Here is a 14923-nt window from a genome sequence, read left to right as displayed (position 1 = left end):
ACCCCATAAATAAAAATAAATTTATATTTATTTATTAAATATAAATAATTTAATTTACTTAATTATTTAATATATTAATTTTATGTTATATATATAATATACATATTTATTATATATGTATTTTGATATTTATATATGAATATATATTTAAATTTTATGTTTTAAATATATTTAATAATTAATTATTTGATTATATTAATTATTTATTTTATATTACAAATAATATAGGTATTATTTATATTATAATACAAATATAAGTCTCCTAGTCTGAGGCTTATCTACTATATATAGAATCACATTTATAAATAATTTATATCTAGATTATGTTTCTAATACAAATAATAATGATATAAATTAAAAAATATATGCATATTTTTTAATAGACTTTTTTTTAAGGGCAGTTTTTTTTTTAATGTTTTATTTATTTCTGAGAGAGAGAGACAGACAACGTGAGCAGGGGCAGGGTCAGAGAGAGGGAGATACATAATCTGAAACAGGCTCCAGGCCCTGAGCTAGCCGTCAGCACAGAGTCCAACAGGGTGCTCGAATCCATGAACCGTGCGATCATGACCTGAGCCGAAGTCGGATGCTTAACCCACTGAGCCACCCAGGTGCCCCAAGGGCAGTTTTAAGGTCACAGCAAAATTAAGTGGAAAGTACAGGGATTTCTCATATATCCCCTGCTCCCACATACGTTGTCTCCTCCATTACCACTATCACTCACCAGAATGGTACATTTTTTCTTTTTATCAAGGGTAAACTGACCTTGACACATCATAACCACCAGAAGTCCATAACCTACCTTAGGGGTCACTCTTGGTGTTATACATTTGACAGGCTTGCACAGATGCGGAATGACATGTGCTCACCATGATAGCATCATACAGCATCTTCATGGCCCTAGTTATTCTCTGTGCCCTGCCTGCACTCATCTCTCTCCCCACTGCCCTTGACAGCCACGGATTCTTTTACTGTCTCCACAGTTTTGATTTTTCCACAATGTCATAGAGTTGGAATCCTATGGCACTGAATCCTTTTCAGAGTGGCTTCTTGCACTTAGTGATACATTTAAGTTTCCTCCATGTCTTTTCATGACTAGATAGATAGCTCATTGTGGTTTAGCACTGAATAATGTCCCATTGTCTGGATGGACATCTTGGCTGCTTTCAAATTGCAGCAATTGTGAACAAAGCTGTTATAAACATCTATGTGCAGATGCATGGACATAACTTTTCAACTCCATTGGGTAAATACCGAGGAGCATGAATACTGGTATGGTAAGAGTGGGTTTAGTTTTGTAGGAAACTGCCAAGTGGTCTTCCCAAGTGGCTGCACTGTGTTGCGTTGAGTGAGTGAGCAATGAGTTCTGTCATATCAGTCTCCTCCAACTGGGCTCAGTTTCTCAGTGTTCCTTTGACCTTCATGGCTTCAACACTTTGCTGTCCTTTCTTGAGCACAGAAAATGCTCAGGTCATGGCTTTTCCGGGCCCAATAAGAAGCTGGTTGAATTAGTTTCCAATAAAGGGGAGCAACTTCTGCTAAAAATTACATCAATTTTCAGAGTCTGGAAAGTTCAGTGAGTTGATTTTTGGGGACAGGTATTTGGTCTCACCTTTTCAAAGGCACAGCAACGTGCTCTGAATTGCTGCCATTTTTTGACCCAGGCTGTGCAATCCTGTTGATAAAACCTGAGGAGTGAAACACTCTGCAGGGAATTGTGTTTTGGGGAAACATACTTGCCAGGAGTTTTGGTATCGCTCACACGGGGCTAATTGTCCCATTAGGAAGCTCCAGCTAGTCGTCTGCTTTCCAATCTCTCAGCAGATGACTTTGTACATCTTTTATTTTATTTACTTATTTATAAAATATTTTTTATAGTTTATTTATATATTTTGAGAGAGAGTGCATGACTGGGCGAGGGGGAAAGAGAGAGAGAGAGGAAGGAAGAGAGAGAATCCCAAGCAGGCTCCACTCGTCAGCACAAAGCCCAGTGTGGGGCTTGAACTCACGAACCATGAGATGATGACCATGAGGTGAAGTCAGGCACTTAACCAACTGAGTCACCCAGGCGCCCCTGCACATCTTCTTTTAAAGGCTCTTCCATTTCTTTCTTTTCATGTGAGCATTGATTTGGAGGCTGGCCACATTTTAAGCATTAAATACATAGCACCTGCTCTACCAAAGGGCATGTGAAAATCTTTGGGGCCAGATTCTTGCTTCACACATATGAACTTAGTCACAGCTCCCTGACACTTTAGACAACTTGGAAGGGAAGCAGAGGACATTTGACAGATATCAAATACCTAATCTTTACTCTTTTTTTAAATGTTTATTTATTTTTGAGAAAGAGAGAGACAAAGCGAGAGCAGGGGAGGGGCAGAGCGAGAGGGAGACACAGAATCCGAAGCAGCTCCAGGCTCTGAGCTGCCAGCACAGAGCCCGACCTGGGGCTCAAACTCACGAACTACGAGATCATGACCTGAGTTGAAGTTGGACGCTTAACCGACTGAGCCACCCAGGCACCCCACCTAATCTTTGCTTTTTAGGAAAACCCATTTTGTTTAAAACCATCTTTGATGACTTTAAATAGACCTCACTAACAGAATAGATGTTGCCTGTTCCTGGCCAAGTCCTAAACTATATCCTCATAGATATTTTTCTTAGTCACTCTCTGCTGTCACTCTTTAGGTCTCCCTTTTGCCTGGCTCATTCCAAAAGACAGAGATGTCTCTGAGCCCCGAGGCAGTGCAACGACACTGCAGCTGGGGGAGCAGAGTGGCCTCCCTGTGGGAAGCCTGTAGGGTCAGGACGGAGCTGGAAGAGCGATCCGTTTCCTGTGGGCAAGAACCTCACATCTGAACGTATCCACTGACCACCACGTCAGGTGAAATCCCAAGCCGCGGGTTGGTAGGTTTCCTGACTTGCTGCAGAATTTGGTCTCTTGTCTTCTGAAGACAAGTTGAGCCTGTAATGGTGACATCCTGTCCTGGCCGCACCCCGTTCTTGGCCTCGTCTCCCCTCCACAGATGAGCTGTGTCACTGAGCAAGTCTCTCCACTTCCCCGGGTTGACTTCCTTGTCCATAACCTAACAGTGTTGAAGCCCTATAGGGATGTTTCCAAAACGCTACACAAAGTGGGGATTTTCTTTTCTTTTTAAAGTTTAATTATTTATTCTGAGAGAGACAGAGAGAACATGAGCAGGGGAGGGGGAGAGAGAATCCCGAGTAGGCTCTATGCCAGCAGTCAGCAAAGAGCCCGATGAGGGGCTTGAACTCACGAACCATGAGATCGTGACCTGAGCCAAAACCAAGAGTCGGATGTTCAGCCGACTTAGCCATCCAGGCGCCCCCAGGACGAGGATTTTAAACACCTCAGCCTAGCCTCACAACAGCATTCTGGGTAGTAAAAGGCATCAAACTAGTCTCGAGAGGCCCCCCTTCCTATTCCTACACTGTGGGAAAATTCCAGAATTGGCTAGAAGTGGAGAGTGGAATTATGGTTTCTATGCCCACCGGCCATGTTTTCTCAGGGCCTCCCCCTCCCCCAGGCTGACAAGCTGGCCCTGGCCCTGACCTCCAGCTCTGGGTGGGAAGGTGTGTGCCCCTGTGGGGGGCGCCTGCCCAGCCTGGCTCACCCGGGGCTGGTCCCCCATCCTGCCCTGAGTGCCGGCCACCTCCTCCCTGTGGGTGGCCCCGCTCACGGCGTCCTAAGCCAGCATAGTACTGGCCTGCCCCGTGAGTAGGCAGGTGACTGGGGAGCTGCCCGACCCGTGTGTCCCCCTCTGTACCACTCACACCTTCGCCTTCCCCCCAGTGCAGATCAGCCTACCCCCCACCATGCGCATGGCGGCCGCCGACGGCACCGAGTACATAGCCAAGCAGATGCACTTCCACTGGGGTGGCGAGTCCTTGGAGGTCAGCGGCTCCGAGCACACCGTCGACGGGATCAGATTTGTGGCTGAGGTACTGTGAGGACCCCGTCCGGGTCCTTTTTTCCTCAAACCCCACAGTCACTTTCCTTAGCCAAAAAGATGGTGTCATGGTCAAGTCACTGTAAGGTTGACTTTATTTTTCATTCATTCGTAACTATTCATTGATCCCTGCTGTGTGCTGGGGGTTCAGGCAGGGTCCCTGCTCTCACGGAAGCCACAGCAGGGTAGGGGTTTACAGCCCGTAGCAGGGGGCAAGCCTTCTTTGGGTTCAGCCCAGTTTTCTTTCTTTCTTTCTTTCTTTCTTTCTTTCTTTCTTTCTTTCTTTTCCTTCCTTCCTTTTCTTTTTCTTCCTTCCTTCCTTCTTTTCTTTTCTTTCTTTCTTCCTTCTTTTCTTTTCTTTCTTTCTTCCTTCTTTTTTTCTTTCTTTCTTTTTCTTCCTTCCTTCCTTTTCTCTCTCTTTTTCTTCCTTCCTTTCTTTTTCTTTCCTCCTTCCTTCCTTCCTTTCTTTCTTTCTCTCTCTCTCTCTCTCTTTCTTTCTTTCTTTCTTTCTTTCTTTCTTTCTTTCTTTCTTTCTTTCACAGTTGGGGGAAAGGGGCAGGGGGAGAGAGAGAGAGAGAGAAAGAGAGAGAGAATCCCAAGTAGGCTTCACACTCAGGGTGGAGCTGGACACAGGCCTTGATCCCATGACCCTGGGATCATGACCAAAATTAAGAGTCGGATGCTCAGTCAACTGAACCACCCAGGTGCTACAGTGTCAGCCAAATTTCTGGATTTTCAGGGTTGTCTCTCTTGTGTAGATTTGTCCTTAGGATGATGACAGGTTTACAGTGTCCTCCAGGGCAAGGTGACTCTTGCCATCTTCAAGAGAACCCATATGAGCCCCTTGGATGCTACCAGCTTGTCTTCCCAGAGGGAGGTGGGGTCAGGGAAATGCCCTTGAATTGCCATCTTCCCAGAATCCCACTCATGCTCTTTCTATTCTTGGAGAACTTTCTGGTCTCGGGTAGATCTCATACCCAAATGGAGGGAAGTCAGAGTTGTTTGTGTGGGACAGGCTGAGGCCTTGGGTGGAGTATCTTCCTTTTCATTCCTCCCTGAAAACCGGAAGCATTTGAAGTCTACACAGACTGCCCTTGACTTAGCCTCTCTTTCTCCCACAGATTCATATCGTTCACTACAATTCTAAATACAAGAGCTACAGTGTAGCCCAGAGTGCACCGGATGGCTTAGCAGTGCTTGCGGCCCTCATTAAGGTAAGCTGAAACTACACGTGTGAAGTCATTGGCTGATGTCTGGAGGATTAAGTGTAGACAAAGGGCCTTCCTTCCAGCCCCTCCTGTCTGTTTCTAAGTTCATCACTCTTGGAAGCACCAACTCAATGAACATCTACCCTTTTCTGGCCCGTGCTCACAGTCGCTGTGTTCCTTCTGTGTCATCAATCTTGGGGACCTTGGACAAGTCAGACAATTGCCTTAAAAGACCTAGGATCACAGGAGATTGACTAGACATAAGCTGATCTGAGGGCAAGGGGTAACCAGCTATCTGGTGGATAAAGGCACTACCTCTCTGCGTTTCTCAGAAAGTCTGGAGGGCGGGACTTGTGGCTAGGTGGCCGGAAGTGATCAGTGAATTCAATTCCCCCCCAGACAAGTATTAGGTTGGATGAAATTGTCAAAAACAATCCTTATCCTGCTCTGGAAATGGGCCAAAGGAAAACAACAAATTGAGGCATTTATCTGTGAATAATGGCTAGAATTTTGAGTAAAAAAAATGGGTCTATTCCTGTCGGCACCCTCCAGCTTGGTCAGAAGGGTAGTTTTATTGGGACCGGCTGGACAGAAGGACCACTGCCTGGGGGTGAGGGACTCACCTGATGTGGAGTCTGAGTTGAAACCCGTGCCCCCAAGGCATTACCAGTAAAAGCAGCCTGATAGAAAAGACAGAAAACAGAGGGAAATTTGCAGCTCTGATTGTCTGATGTTGTAGTCCTGGCTGGGATGAGTGGTAAGTGACAGACTCATCAGAAATGTAACGGGGGCCTCTGGAAATGAGAGCCACAGAAGGGCTGTGCAAGCTTCCCGAGATGGCCTGATAGAAAGTAAAAGCTGAGGCTGAGGCTGAGGCTGATAACTGGCTGAACTTTGAACGTGCTTCTCAACTCGCACACAGATCCATCAGCAGAGGGTACAAATCTCATGGGCCCGAGGGGTTGGAGCACAGCCTCTGCTGTAATCACTGACTGACCACACAACTATGCTGATGCTCGGGGGTCCCTAGAGGTCCCAAGGAATCCAGGCTAAAAATAAAATTTAAGAACTGAGCAGAAGTGACGCCTGGCTGGCTCAGTTGGTAGAGCATGCAACTCTTGACCTCAGGGCTGTGAGTGCAAGCCCCACGTTGGGTGTGAATCCTACTTAAAGGGCAAAGAATGAAATAAAATAAAAAGAATTGAGCAGAGACGTCAGCTTCTGCACATGGCTGGGGAGACATACGCTGCTAGTGAAACCCATGCAAATTATTAAACACACACAAACTCTCAGGATGCTTTTTAAAATCAGGATTCATATTTGCTGCCATATATTATCTACAAAGTCCAGTTAAAAAACGTTGAGCATGCAAAGAAATAGGAAAATATGATCTATTTTTAGGAGGAAAAAAGTGCAGTCAACAGAAAGTGACTCTGAGTGGACCCAGAGTAAGTTAGCAGACTCGGCTTTAGTAATTTATTTTTATTTTANACACCCCCGAGTTCCATCCATGTTGCTACACAGGCCAGATTTCATTGTTTCTCATTGCCATGTAGTATTCCATTGTAAGTTATTTATTAAAAAAATTTTTTAATGTTTTATTTATTTTTGAGAAAGAGAGAGAGAAACAGTGTGAGCAGGAGAGGGACAGAAAGAGAAGGAGACACAGAATCCAAAGACAGGCTCCAGGCTCTGAGCTGTCAGCACAGAGCCTGATGCGGGGCTTGAACTCGTGAACTGTGAGATCATGACCTGAGCCAAAGCCAGACGGTTAACCGACTGAGCCACCCAGGTGCCCTTATTTTTAAATGTTTATTTAAATGTCCAAGATAGCTCTATTTCTTTCCCACCATTTGTCCTACTTTTGTCATTGACACTACAATAATAAACCCAACAATAAGTAGTATAATGATTGCTTTAAATAGTCATCGGGTTTTTTAAATTTTAAATGTTTAATTTCTTAAAAAGTTTATTTATTTATTTTGAGAGAGACAGAGACAGTGTGAGTAGGGGAGGGGTTAGAGAGAGAGGGAGAGAGAGAGAGAGAGAATCCCAAGCAGTCTTCACACTGTCAGCACAGAACCTGATGCAGGGCTCAAACTCACGAACCGTGAGATCACGACCTGAACCAAAATCAAAAGTCAGATGCGTAACCGACTGAGTGACCCATGTGTGCCCCTTTTCTTTTTTCAAAAGTAGGCTTCATGTTCTGCATGCAGCGCAATGCAGGGCTTGAACTCACGATCCTGAGATCAAGACCTGAGTTGAAATCAAGAGCCGGACACTCAACCAACTGAGCCACCCAGAGGTCCCTGATGTCTTGTTTCTAATGAGAGAAGTCAGCCATTAATTGTACTGCTGGGACCCTATCTATAAAAAGATATTTTTTCTGTTATTGATTTCGACAGTTTGAATCTGACTCTGATTAGACATGGGCTTTGCTCAGTTTCCTGGTTTGGTAAATTAATTTTTTTCATCAAATTTGGGAAATCTGGGGCCATGTTTCTTCACCATTTTTTCTGTCACTTTCTTTTTCTCTTCTCCAACACTCCCACATGTATGTTGGGCTGTGTGATCTTGTTCCCATGAATCTCTAAGGCTCTGTTCAATTTTCTTCAATCTTTTTTCTTGGTTCCTCAGACTGGGTAATTTCTTTGATCTCTCTCCAGATGCACTGACTCTTTCATCTGCTGCCTCATATCTGCTTTGAGATCATGTTGTGAAGTTTTCATTTTGTTTATTATACTTTTGAACTCTAGACTTTCCATTAGGTGCATTTTTGTGATTTCTGTTTCTCTGTTGAGATTTCCCTTTTTCTGAGTCATTGTCATCATATTTTCCTTTAATTCTTTGAACATAATTATGGTAATTGTTTTTGTAAAAATTTTTTACGTTTATTTATTATTGAGACAGAGAGAAACAGAGCATGAGTGTGGGAGGGGCAGAGAGAGAGGGAGACACAGAATCCGAAGCAGATTCCAGGCTCTGAGCTGTCAGCACAGAGCCTGATGCAAGGATCTAACCCACAAATCATGAGATCATGGCCTGAGCCAAAGTTGGAAGCTTAACCGACGGAGCCACCCAGGCGCCCCAGTAATTCTTTTAAAGTCCTGTCTGCTAGGGGTGCCTGTGTGGCTTAGTTGGTTGAGTGCCTGACTTTGGCTTAGGTCATGATCTTACGTTCATGAGTTCAAGCCCCACATCGGGCTCTCTGCTGTCTGCATCTAAATTATACACGAAGCTTTATCACAGGTATGTGTGTATTGGAAAAAGCATAGTATATAGAGGCTTTGGTGTCATGCGTGGCTTCAGCCATCAACTGGGGGCCTTGGAATGTATTCCCTTCACAGAAGGGGGAACTGCTGTAATCACTGAAACGACCAGCAGCAATTAGAAAAGGTTAAATGGCACACTGAAAGTATTTGTTGGACACAAAAGCTGAAGCAGAGACATAAGAAAACCATGAGGCATCTAGAAAACAAATAGCGCGTAGCTGTCATAAATCCAAGAAACTGGAATTCATACACAGTTGAAAGAAGAATCGATCAATGCCGCGGACTGAAGAGAAACATTGAACATTCGCCTTTTCCACCAAAGACAATTTTTCTGACTTCTTTTTATAGTTTTTTTTTAAGGTTTATTTGCTTATTATCTTGAGGGAGGGGCAGAGACAGAGAGAGAGAGAGGGAGAGAGAAAGAATCCCAAGCAGGCTCTGAGCTGTCAGCACAGAGCCGACTTGGGGCTTGATCTCATGAACCGTGTGATCATGACCTGAGCCGAGATCAAGAGTCAGGTGTTCAACTGACTGAGCCACCCGGGTGCCCCAGGAATTCTTCTGGCTTCTGAAAAGTCAACACCCACGCAAAAAACAGCGACCTGGCAGTGGGCAGAATTGGAGCAGCTTTGCCGCGGCCAGATGACTGTCCTCGGCTCCATCGCCAGTGCTGGGGATGACGAAGGGGCGCATGAGACCAAGCCCCGTTCATCACAGTGAATCCTCCCGAGCTGACCCTGCCCGCACAGAGTCACTGGGGGTATCGTTACCCCGTTTCCCCGAGCGCCTCCCCCGTGACCGCCAGGACGCTCTTCCTCGAAGTTGCCACCATGTTTCAGTCTGGTCCCCCTGGAAGAGACGAGCGAGCCCAGGCAGTTGGTGGCAAAGACCAGCCAGATTACCTGTCCCGACACAAGTGGGGACACGGATGGGCTGTGTCCCCCCTGCCCCCGAGGCTCTGCCCAACCCGCAGGGATACTGACTGCTGGACGGGGTGGGGACCGGACGGATGGAGGTCCCCTCTCCCGAGGTTGACGCCCTGCCTTTCCCCCCCGCAGGTCGAGGATTACGGTGAAAACACGTACTACAGCAGCTTCATTTCCCAGCTGGACGGCATCAGGCATCCAGGTGAGAAAGGCAACGAAAGCTGCAAGAGCACGAGGTGGGGACGAGGTGATGGCGCTGGAGAGGGTGGCGCGCAGGCCCCGCCAGGGGAACAGGGGCCCCGTTCCAGCAATGCCTGCTGTTGGCGCAGGCTGGGAACACCTCCGGGAAGCCTCTGGTCGGAAGTTCCGCCGGTCGATTCCCACCACCGGAGGCTCCGCTGGCCAGGCTGCCACCGACCAGGGGTATCTTCACCTCACGGCTCTCTCCTCTGGCTCCAGCTGGTAGCGATGAGCCTGGGCGCTAGAGACAGAGAGGAGGGGGTGAGGGGTGTCTTTCTTAGCTTCGGGCTGGGAAGCACCTCCAGAGCAAGGTCTGTCCCCATCACGCCTGGACACACAGACACGCGGGGCTGGTCTCCTTTCCTCTGCGTCCCGAAGGCAGAATTCTTGTCCGAAGGGCCGCCGACCTGAGCTACGGCCACGTCGGCTTTGACGCCTTTGTTTTATGCTTCTGACTTTGACCTCCTCTCCCAGACTCCAGCTCCCTGAGTTCGGTTCTGACCTCCGGGCCTCCAGCCCACGCATGTCCCGTTCTGTCTCGTCACGCCTTGTCCCTTTGATCTCTCTGTGCTCGGTGGCCCCGCATTCTGCCCCTCCGTCCTTCCACAGGCTCACCGGGCAAAGCTCCACTTGGCTCTACTCAGAGCCCGGAGCCAAATGGGTGGCTGTGGCTGGACAGACACACAGACACCTGACTGCTGTTGTTTTTATTCATAGCTGCAAAGATGAACATGTACTAACACTGCCCGGAAATCCTAAGATCTTCCCCTGCGTGTTTCTTCTCCCCTCTCTCGAGCGCTTACTTCCCAGTTCTCCCCTCCACCTGCCACAGAGCGCCTCCGCCCTGGCCCGCTTCTCCCTGGGAGGGGCAGTCACACACTCACGCACCTTCTTTTCTTCTTTTTTTAATGTNATGACCTGAGCCGAAGTTGGACGCTTAACTGACTGAGCCACCCACGCGCCCCTCTATCCACCCATTTCAAAGTGAGCCCAAACCAAGAAGTCTTGTTCTCTATTCGAGAGTTCTTACTCAGAAGCCCCTAGCAGTCGTGATTAATTTCTTTCATTTATCATAAAGCGATTCCTCTGCTCAGCAGTGCTGATGACAGTTACACTCGTGAGTACTTTCCTCTGTGCGAGTTCAATGGCCGCCTTGACCCCCACAGCAATCCTACCCTGAACATTCCCTGTTCACAGAGGAGGGAGCAGCCTCTGGGGAGTCGGCACCCAGCAGCACCCCTCACCCGGGAGGAGGTGTCTGAGCGGGTCTCTCCCCAGAGTCTTGTCTCTTCCTTCTAGGAAGCAGCAAACTGGGTGAATGTCTCCCACGATCAGCTTCTATGTTATTCTGCTGAATCAGGAGGTTCAGACTTGGAGAGGTCTGAGCCTGAGCTGTCCCCCCTTGTTAGGGACTAGGGTCCCCTAACATTCCTTTATCTTTTGGCCCCTCCGTTAGGACAGAGCACAGTTCTGAGCGGCCTTGACATTCGGGACATGCTCCCAGACAACGTGCATGACTACTACAGCTACAAAGGATCACTCACCACCCCTCCTTGTACCGAGAACGTCAACTGGTTTGTGCTGGCAAATCCCATCAAGTTCTCCAGGGCACAGGTAACGCCCGGCGTCACCCCAGCAACGTCTCCCCTTTGGAGCGCCCGGCTAACAGGAGTGCTCCCCTACATCCCGCTTGATGCCAATGCCTGGGCTCCTACTGTCCTCGCCTGTCCTGTCCTGGGCGATCTATTAAGGGCCGTGGCAGAGATTGACAAGTTGAGGGGTCAGGGGGCCCAAGGAGCCCTCATTGATACAGCAAAAGGTTGGGACTGGACCCCAGTCAGAGGAGAAGGGCCGCATGGAGAAGGCAGCGATTTACCGAGCACTGCTCCCGCTGGGTACTCTTCTAGACCTTTGATAGACAAACCCCCATCCCCGTAGGGCTAACAGTCCAACATCATAAGTGGCTTGATGCAAGGACAGCCTCACCATTAGCTCTTTCCCATGCTCACACACCTGCAGCCCTTCGGGGAGAAGAGCTGTGCCCGCCACCTTCCGTCCCCGGCGTAGCATGGGTGCACAGTAAATATTTGTTGGGTTAACTAAAGGACAGATGTTACTGAGGTTTGCGGAGGCAACGCTGGCGTTTCCTTCTTCATTTCTCCAACCCAGGAAAAGGGGGGAAGACCCCTCTTGAAGGATGCCTGCACAAAAAAATCTGTTTACTTCTTTCTCTCCTTTCTACTGGTGACCAAATGGTCCCAGAAAACAATTAAAAGAGGTTGTTGGAAGAATTAATGGATGGAAGCAAGCATGAACGCTCTCCCTGCCACGTAGCAGGATTTGAGATCTTCTCACGCCCGCATTTTCCAGGCTTATATAAATAAATCCAAGCTCTGGTTCAGTTGCTAATTATACCCCTTTACACTATCCAGTACCTCTTCCCCTCCATAACTCCCTTCGTGTGGCCTACAGAGTTGGAAGCTAGAGAATTCCATGATGGATCACCAGAACAATCCCCTCCACAACATCTACCGCATGACCCAGCCCCTGAACAACAGAGTGGTGGAAGCCAACTTCATGAATCTCCCTAACGAGCGTAAGATCAACTATTGTTCATCCTCTGCAATTTTTTGAGTCCCGTTCTCTTCCTTCTCTGGGCGGATCCATCTCTTCTGGGGATGGACGGAGAGTCATCTAAGGGTAGGAGGCTCAGATGGGCCAGTCTATGCAGGACACGCATGGGCAGAGGAGATGACTCATCTTCCCAGGCCAGACAGTGATGCCAGTGAGAAAAACAGAGAAGACCATGACGATGGACAGTTGGGTGCTTTATTACCTACTTGGTCTTGGCCAGACACAGGAGGAGGGGCAAGACGGTTAGCAACATCCAGACACTCCCATAAGAGTAGAGGTTCAAGTTAGCCTTATTAAGCAGAACTCAAATTATTTCCCTTGTACCTTTATCTTGGTCTGTTCACAAGACCATCCCCAATTCCCCCACATTCCCGCAAGGTGGGGTTGACTAGGGCACGCATCATTTACAACATTTTCTTGGGGGTCACGCCCCAGACACCAGGGTGCTGGAAGAAGGCATGATTAGTGCAGCCAAACCAGGACCCTCTAACCCACTGGGTCAGGCTTCTTGGCTCTCCTCATTTCTGTTTCTGTGGCTGTAAGAATGCAAATATTCTGCAGTTTTCCCATCTTTTTTTATTAAAAAAATTTTTTTAATGTTTTATTTATTTTTTGAGAGAGAGATAGAGACAGTGTGAGCAGGGGAGGGTCAGAGAGAGAGGGAGACACAGAATTAGAAGCAGGCTCCAGGCTCTGACCTGTCAGCACAGAGCCCGATGCAGTGCTCGAACCCATAAGCCGTGAGATCATGACCTGAGCTGAAATCGGATGCTTAACTGACTGAGCCACCCAGGCGCCCCAAATCCTGAAACCTTTATTTATATTCCTTTAATAGAATTGGTCTCCAATCAATATTGCCTACTCAGTATTATCCCAACTTTATTTTTAAGTTTATGTATTTATTTATTTTGAAAGAAAGAGAGAGAGCATGAGCAGGGAGGGGGCAGAGAAGCGAAGAGAGAGAATCCCAAGCAGGCTCCACACCATCAGTGCAGAGTCCAAGTCGGGGCTTGAACCCACAAATCGTGAGATCATGACCTGAGCCGAAATCCAAAATTGGACGCTTAACTGACGGAGCCACCCAGGCGCCCCAGTGTTAACCCAACTTAATATGTATTTTTCAAAACTTTCAAATCTCCATACACGCTCCCCTCCCCCACCACCAACAAAGGCCCTTTTGTGATTTTTCTCCCCATCCTTCCTTCCCGGTTCATTGATTGTTTTCTCTTGCATTGGTTTGCCCCTCTAACAATACTACCAGAGGAAAAATGACACCGGATGGCTCATAACTATCTGGTCCCACCCCGTTGGGTTATACTATCAACCCATCAACGAAGAGTGGCCTCACAAAGAAGGTCAGTTACAAAAACAAGATAACGGCCACAGAGAGATGTTTCATAGTTCATTTACTAGAAAACACTATGTCCCCTCAGCTTAAGGGCTAACGAGCATCATATGAGGAACCAAGTTCTGTGAGTTAGGATCACCTTTAACATATCGCCCCTTGGATTCTACCAGCTCACAAGCCTAAATTCAGACACAGTGAAGATGCTAGAAGCCGGTGGGGTGGGAACATGGGCGGCATTCTAAGGGACCAAACATCCTTCCCATAAGTGCATGTGTGGGGAATGGCATCTGGCGGTCCCACATCCTGTTTTCACGAGGACCGCCAAAGGTTCGACCTTTTCATACTAACTCTTATGGGATGTATTCTAGGTTCTGAGTTCCAGTTTTACCTAACCAAGTTCAACGATAAGCTTGAAAGCTTGAAGAAACTTCTGGAAAAGAAGTAAGGGAAGGAAATCCACCAAGGGTCGGGAGCTTGAAACATACGGTACACAGGAGGAGGCGGCCGTCCCCTGAGCCCACACCCTGCCGCGGCTCCGAGGAACTCTATGTCCGGATTGTATGCTCCCCGAGGCGCCTGTTGGGTTTCTGAGTAAGATGGGGAACCGTCATCCCCGAGCAGAAGGGAAGCGGGTGAGTTAGAGGACATCCCGGGGGACTGACTGGAAAAGAGATGTGAAGGACACGGAGCCCTAACGATCTTCCCATCAAATCATGCATGTTGGTCTGTGTAAATTACGAAGCAACCCAAGACTTCCCTGTGGGATTTGGGTGTAATAAAATAACTTTGAGAATTTGTCATTTGAAAAGTTCTCTTTTCTATTCCTTTGTACCATGTCGAATATGCGTCCTATGCCCTCTGCGCAGGGACACAGGCGGACAGAGATTGGGGGGGGGGCGGTTCCAGGACCAGCATACGGGAGAAGGAAAGACAGTCTTACTTTGGGGACTTGCCGGTGGGGAGGTCTGGAGCACGGGCCACGATGCGTGAGCAAAAGAAAGAGCAGGGGGTGGGAGGAAGGAGGGGGGCCCCCGGGTGGCTCAGTCGGTTAAGCGTCCGACTTGATTTTGGCTCAGGTCATGATCTCACGGTTTGTGGATTCGAGCCCTGTGTTGGGCTCCGTGCTGACAGAATGGAGCCTGCTTGGGATTTTTTTTCTCTCTCTCTCCTTCTCTTAAAATAAATAAATAAACTTTAAAAAAATTTAAAAAACAATAGCCAAATTATGGAAAGAGACCGTCCATTGATAGATGAATGGATAAAGAAGACGTGGGACACTCAGCCATCAGAAAGAAGGAAATCCTGCCACGTCTGCAATAAC

General features: G+C 47.7%; 1 protein-coding gene across 1 annotated transcript in view; it reads left to right on the top strand.

Moving 5' to 3' along the window:
- Positions 1-14330, top strand: part of CA6 (carbonic anhydrase 6) — an 18863-nt gene extending 4533 nt beyond the window's left edge. Inside the window, exons 3-8 of the mRNA XM_077763754.1 lie at positions 3815-3963; positions 5093-5185; positions 9513-9582; positions 11077-11234; positions 12093-12216; positions 13971-14330. Of these exons, the coding sequence (XP_077619880.1) occupies positions 3815-3963; positions 5093-5185; positions 9513-9582; positions 11077-11234; positions 12093-12216; positions 13971-14047 (671 nt within the window). The 3' untranslated portion in view covers positions 14048-14330. The remainder of the gene's footprint in view (positions 1-3814; positions 3964-5092; positions 5186-9512; positions 9583-11076; positions 11235-12092; positions 12217-13970) is intronic.
- The last annotated feature ends 593 nt before the right edge of the window (positions 14331-14923 follow it).

This window comes from Crocuta crocuta, unplaced genomic scaffold, assembly GCF_008692635.1.
Source record: "Crocuta crocuta isolate KB4526 unplaced genomic scaffold, BGI_CrCroc_1.0 scaffold13, whole genome shotgun sequence".
Taxonomy (NCBI): domain Eukaryota; kingdom Metazoa; phylum Chordata; class Mammalia; order Carnivora; family Hyaenidae; genus Crocuta; species Crocuta crocuta.
The sequence above is the reverse complement of the archived record's forward strand: the minus strand, read 5'-3'. Positions and strand labels throughout refer to the sequence as shown.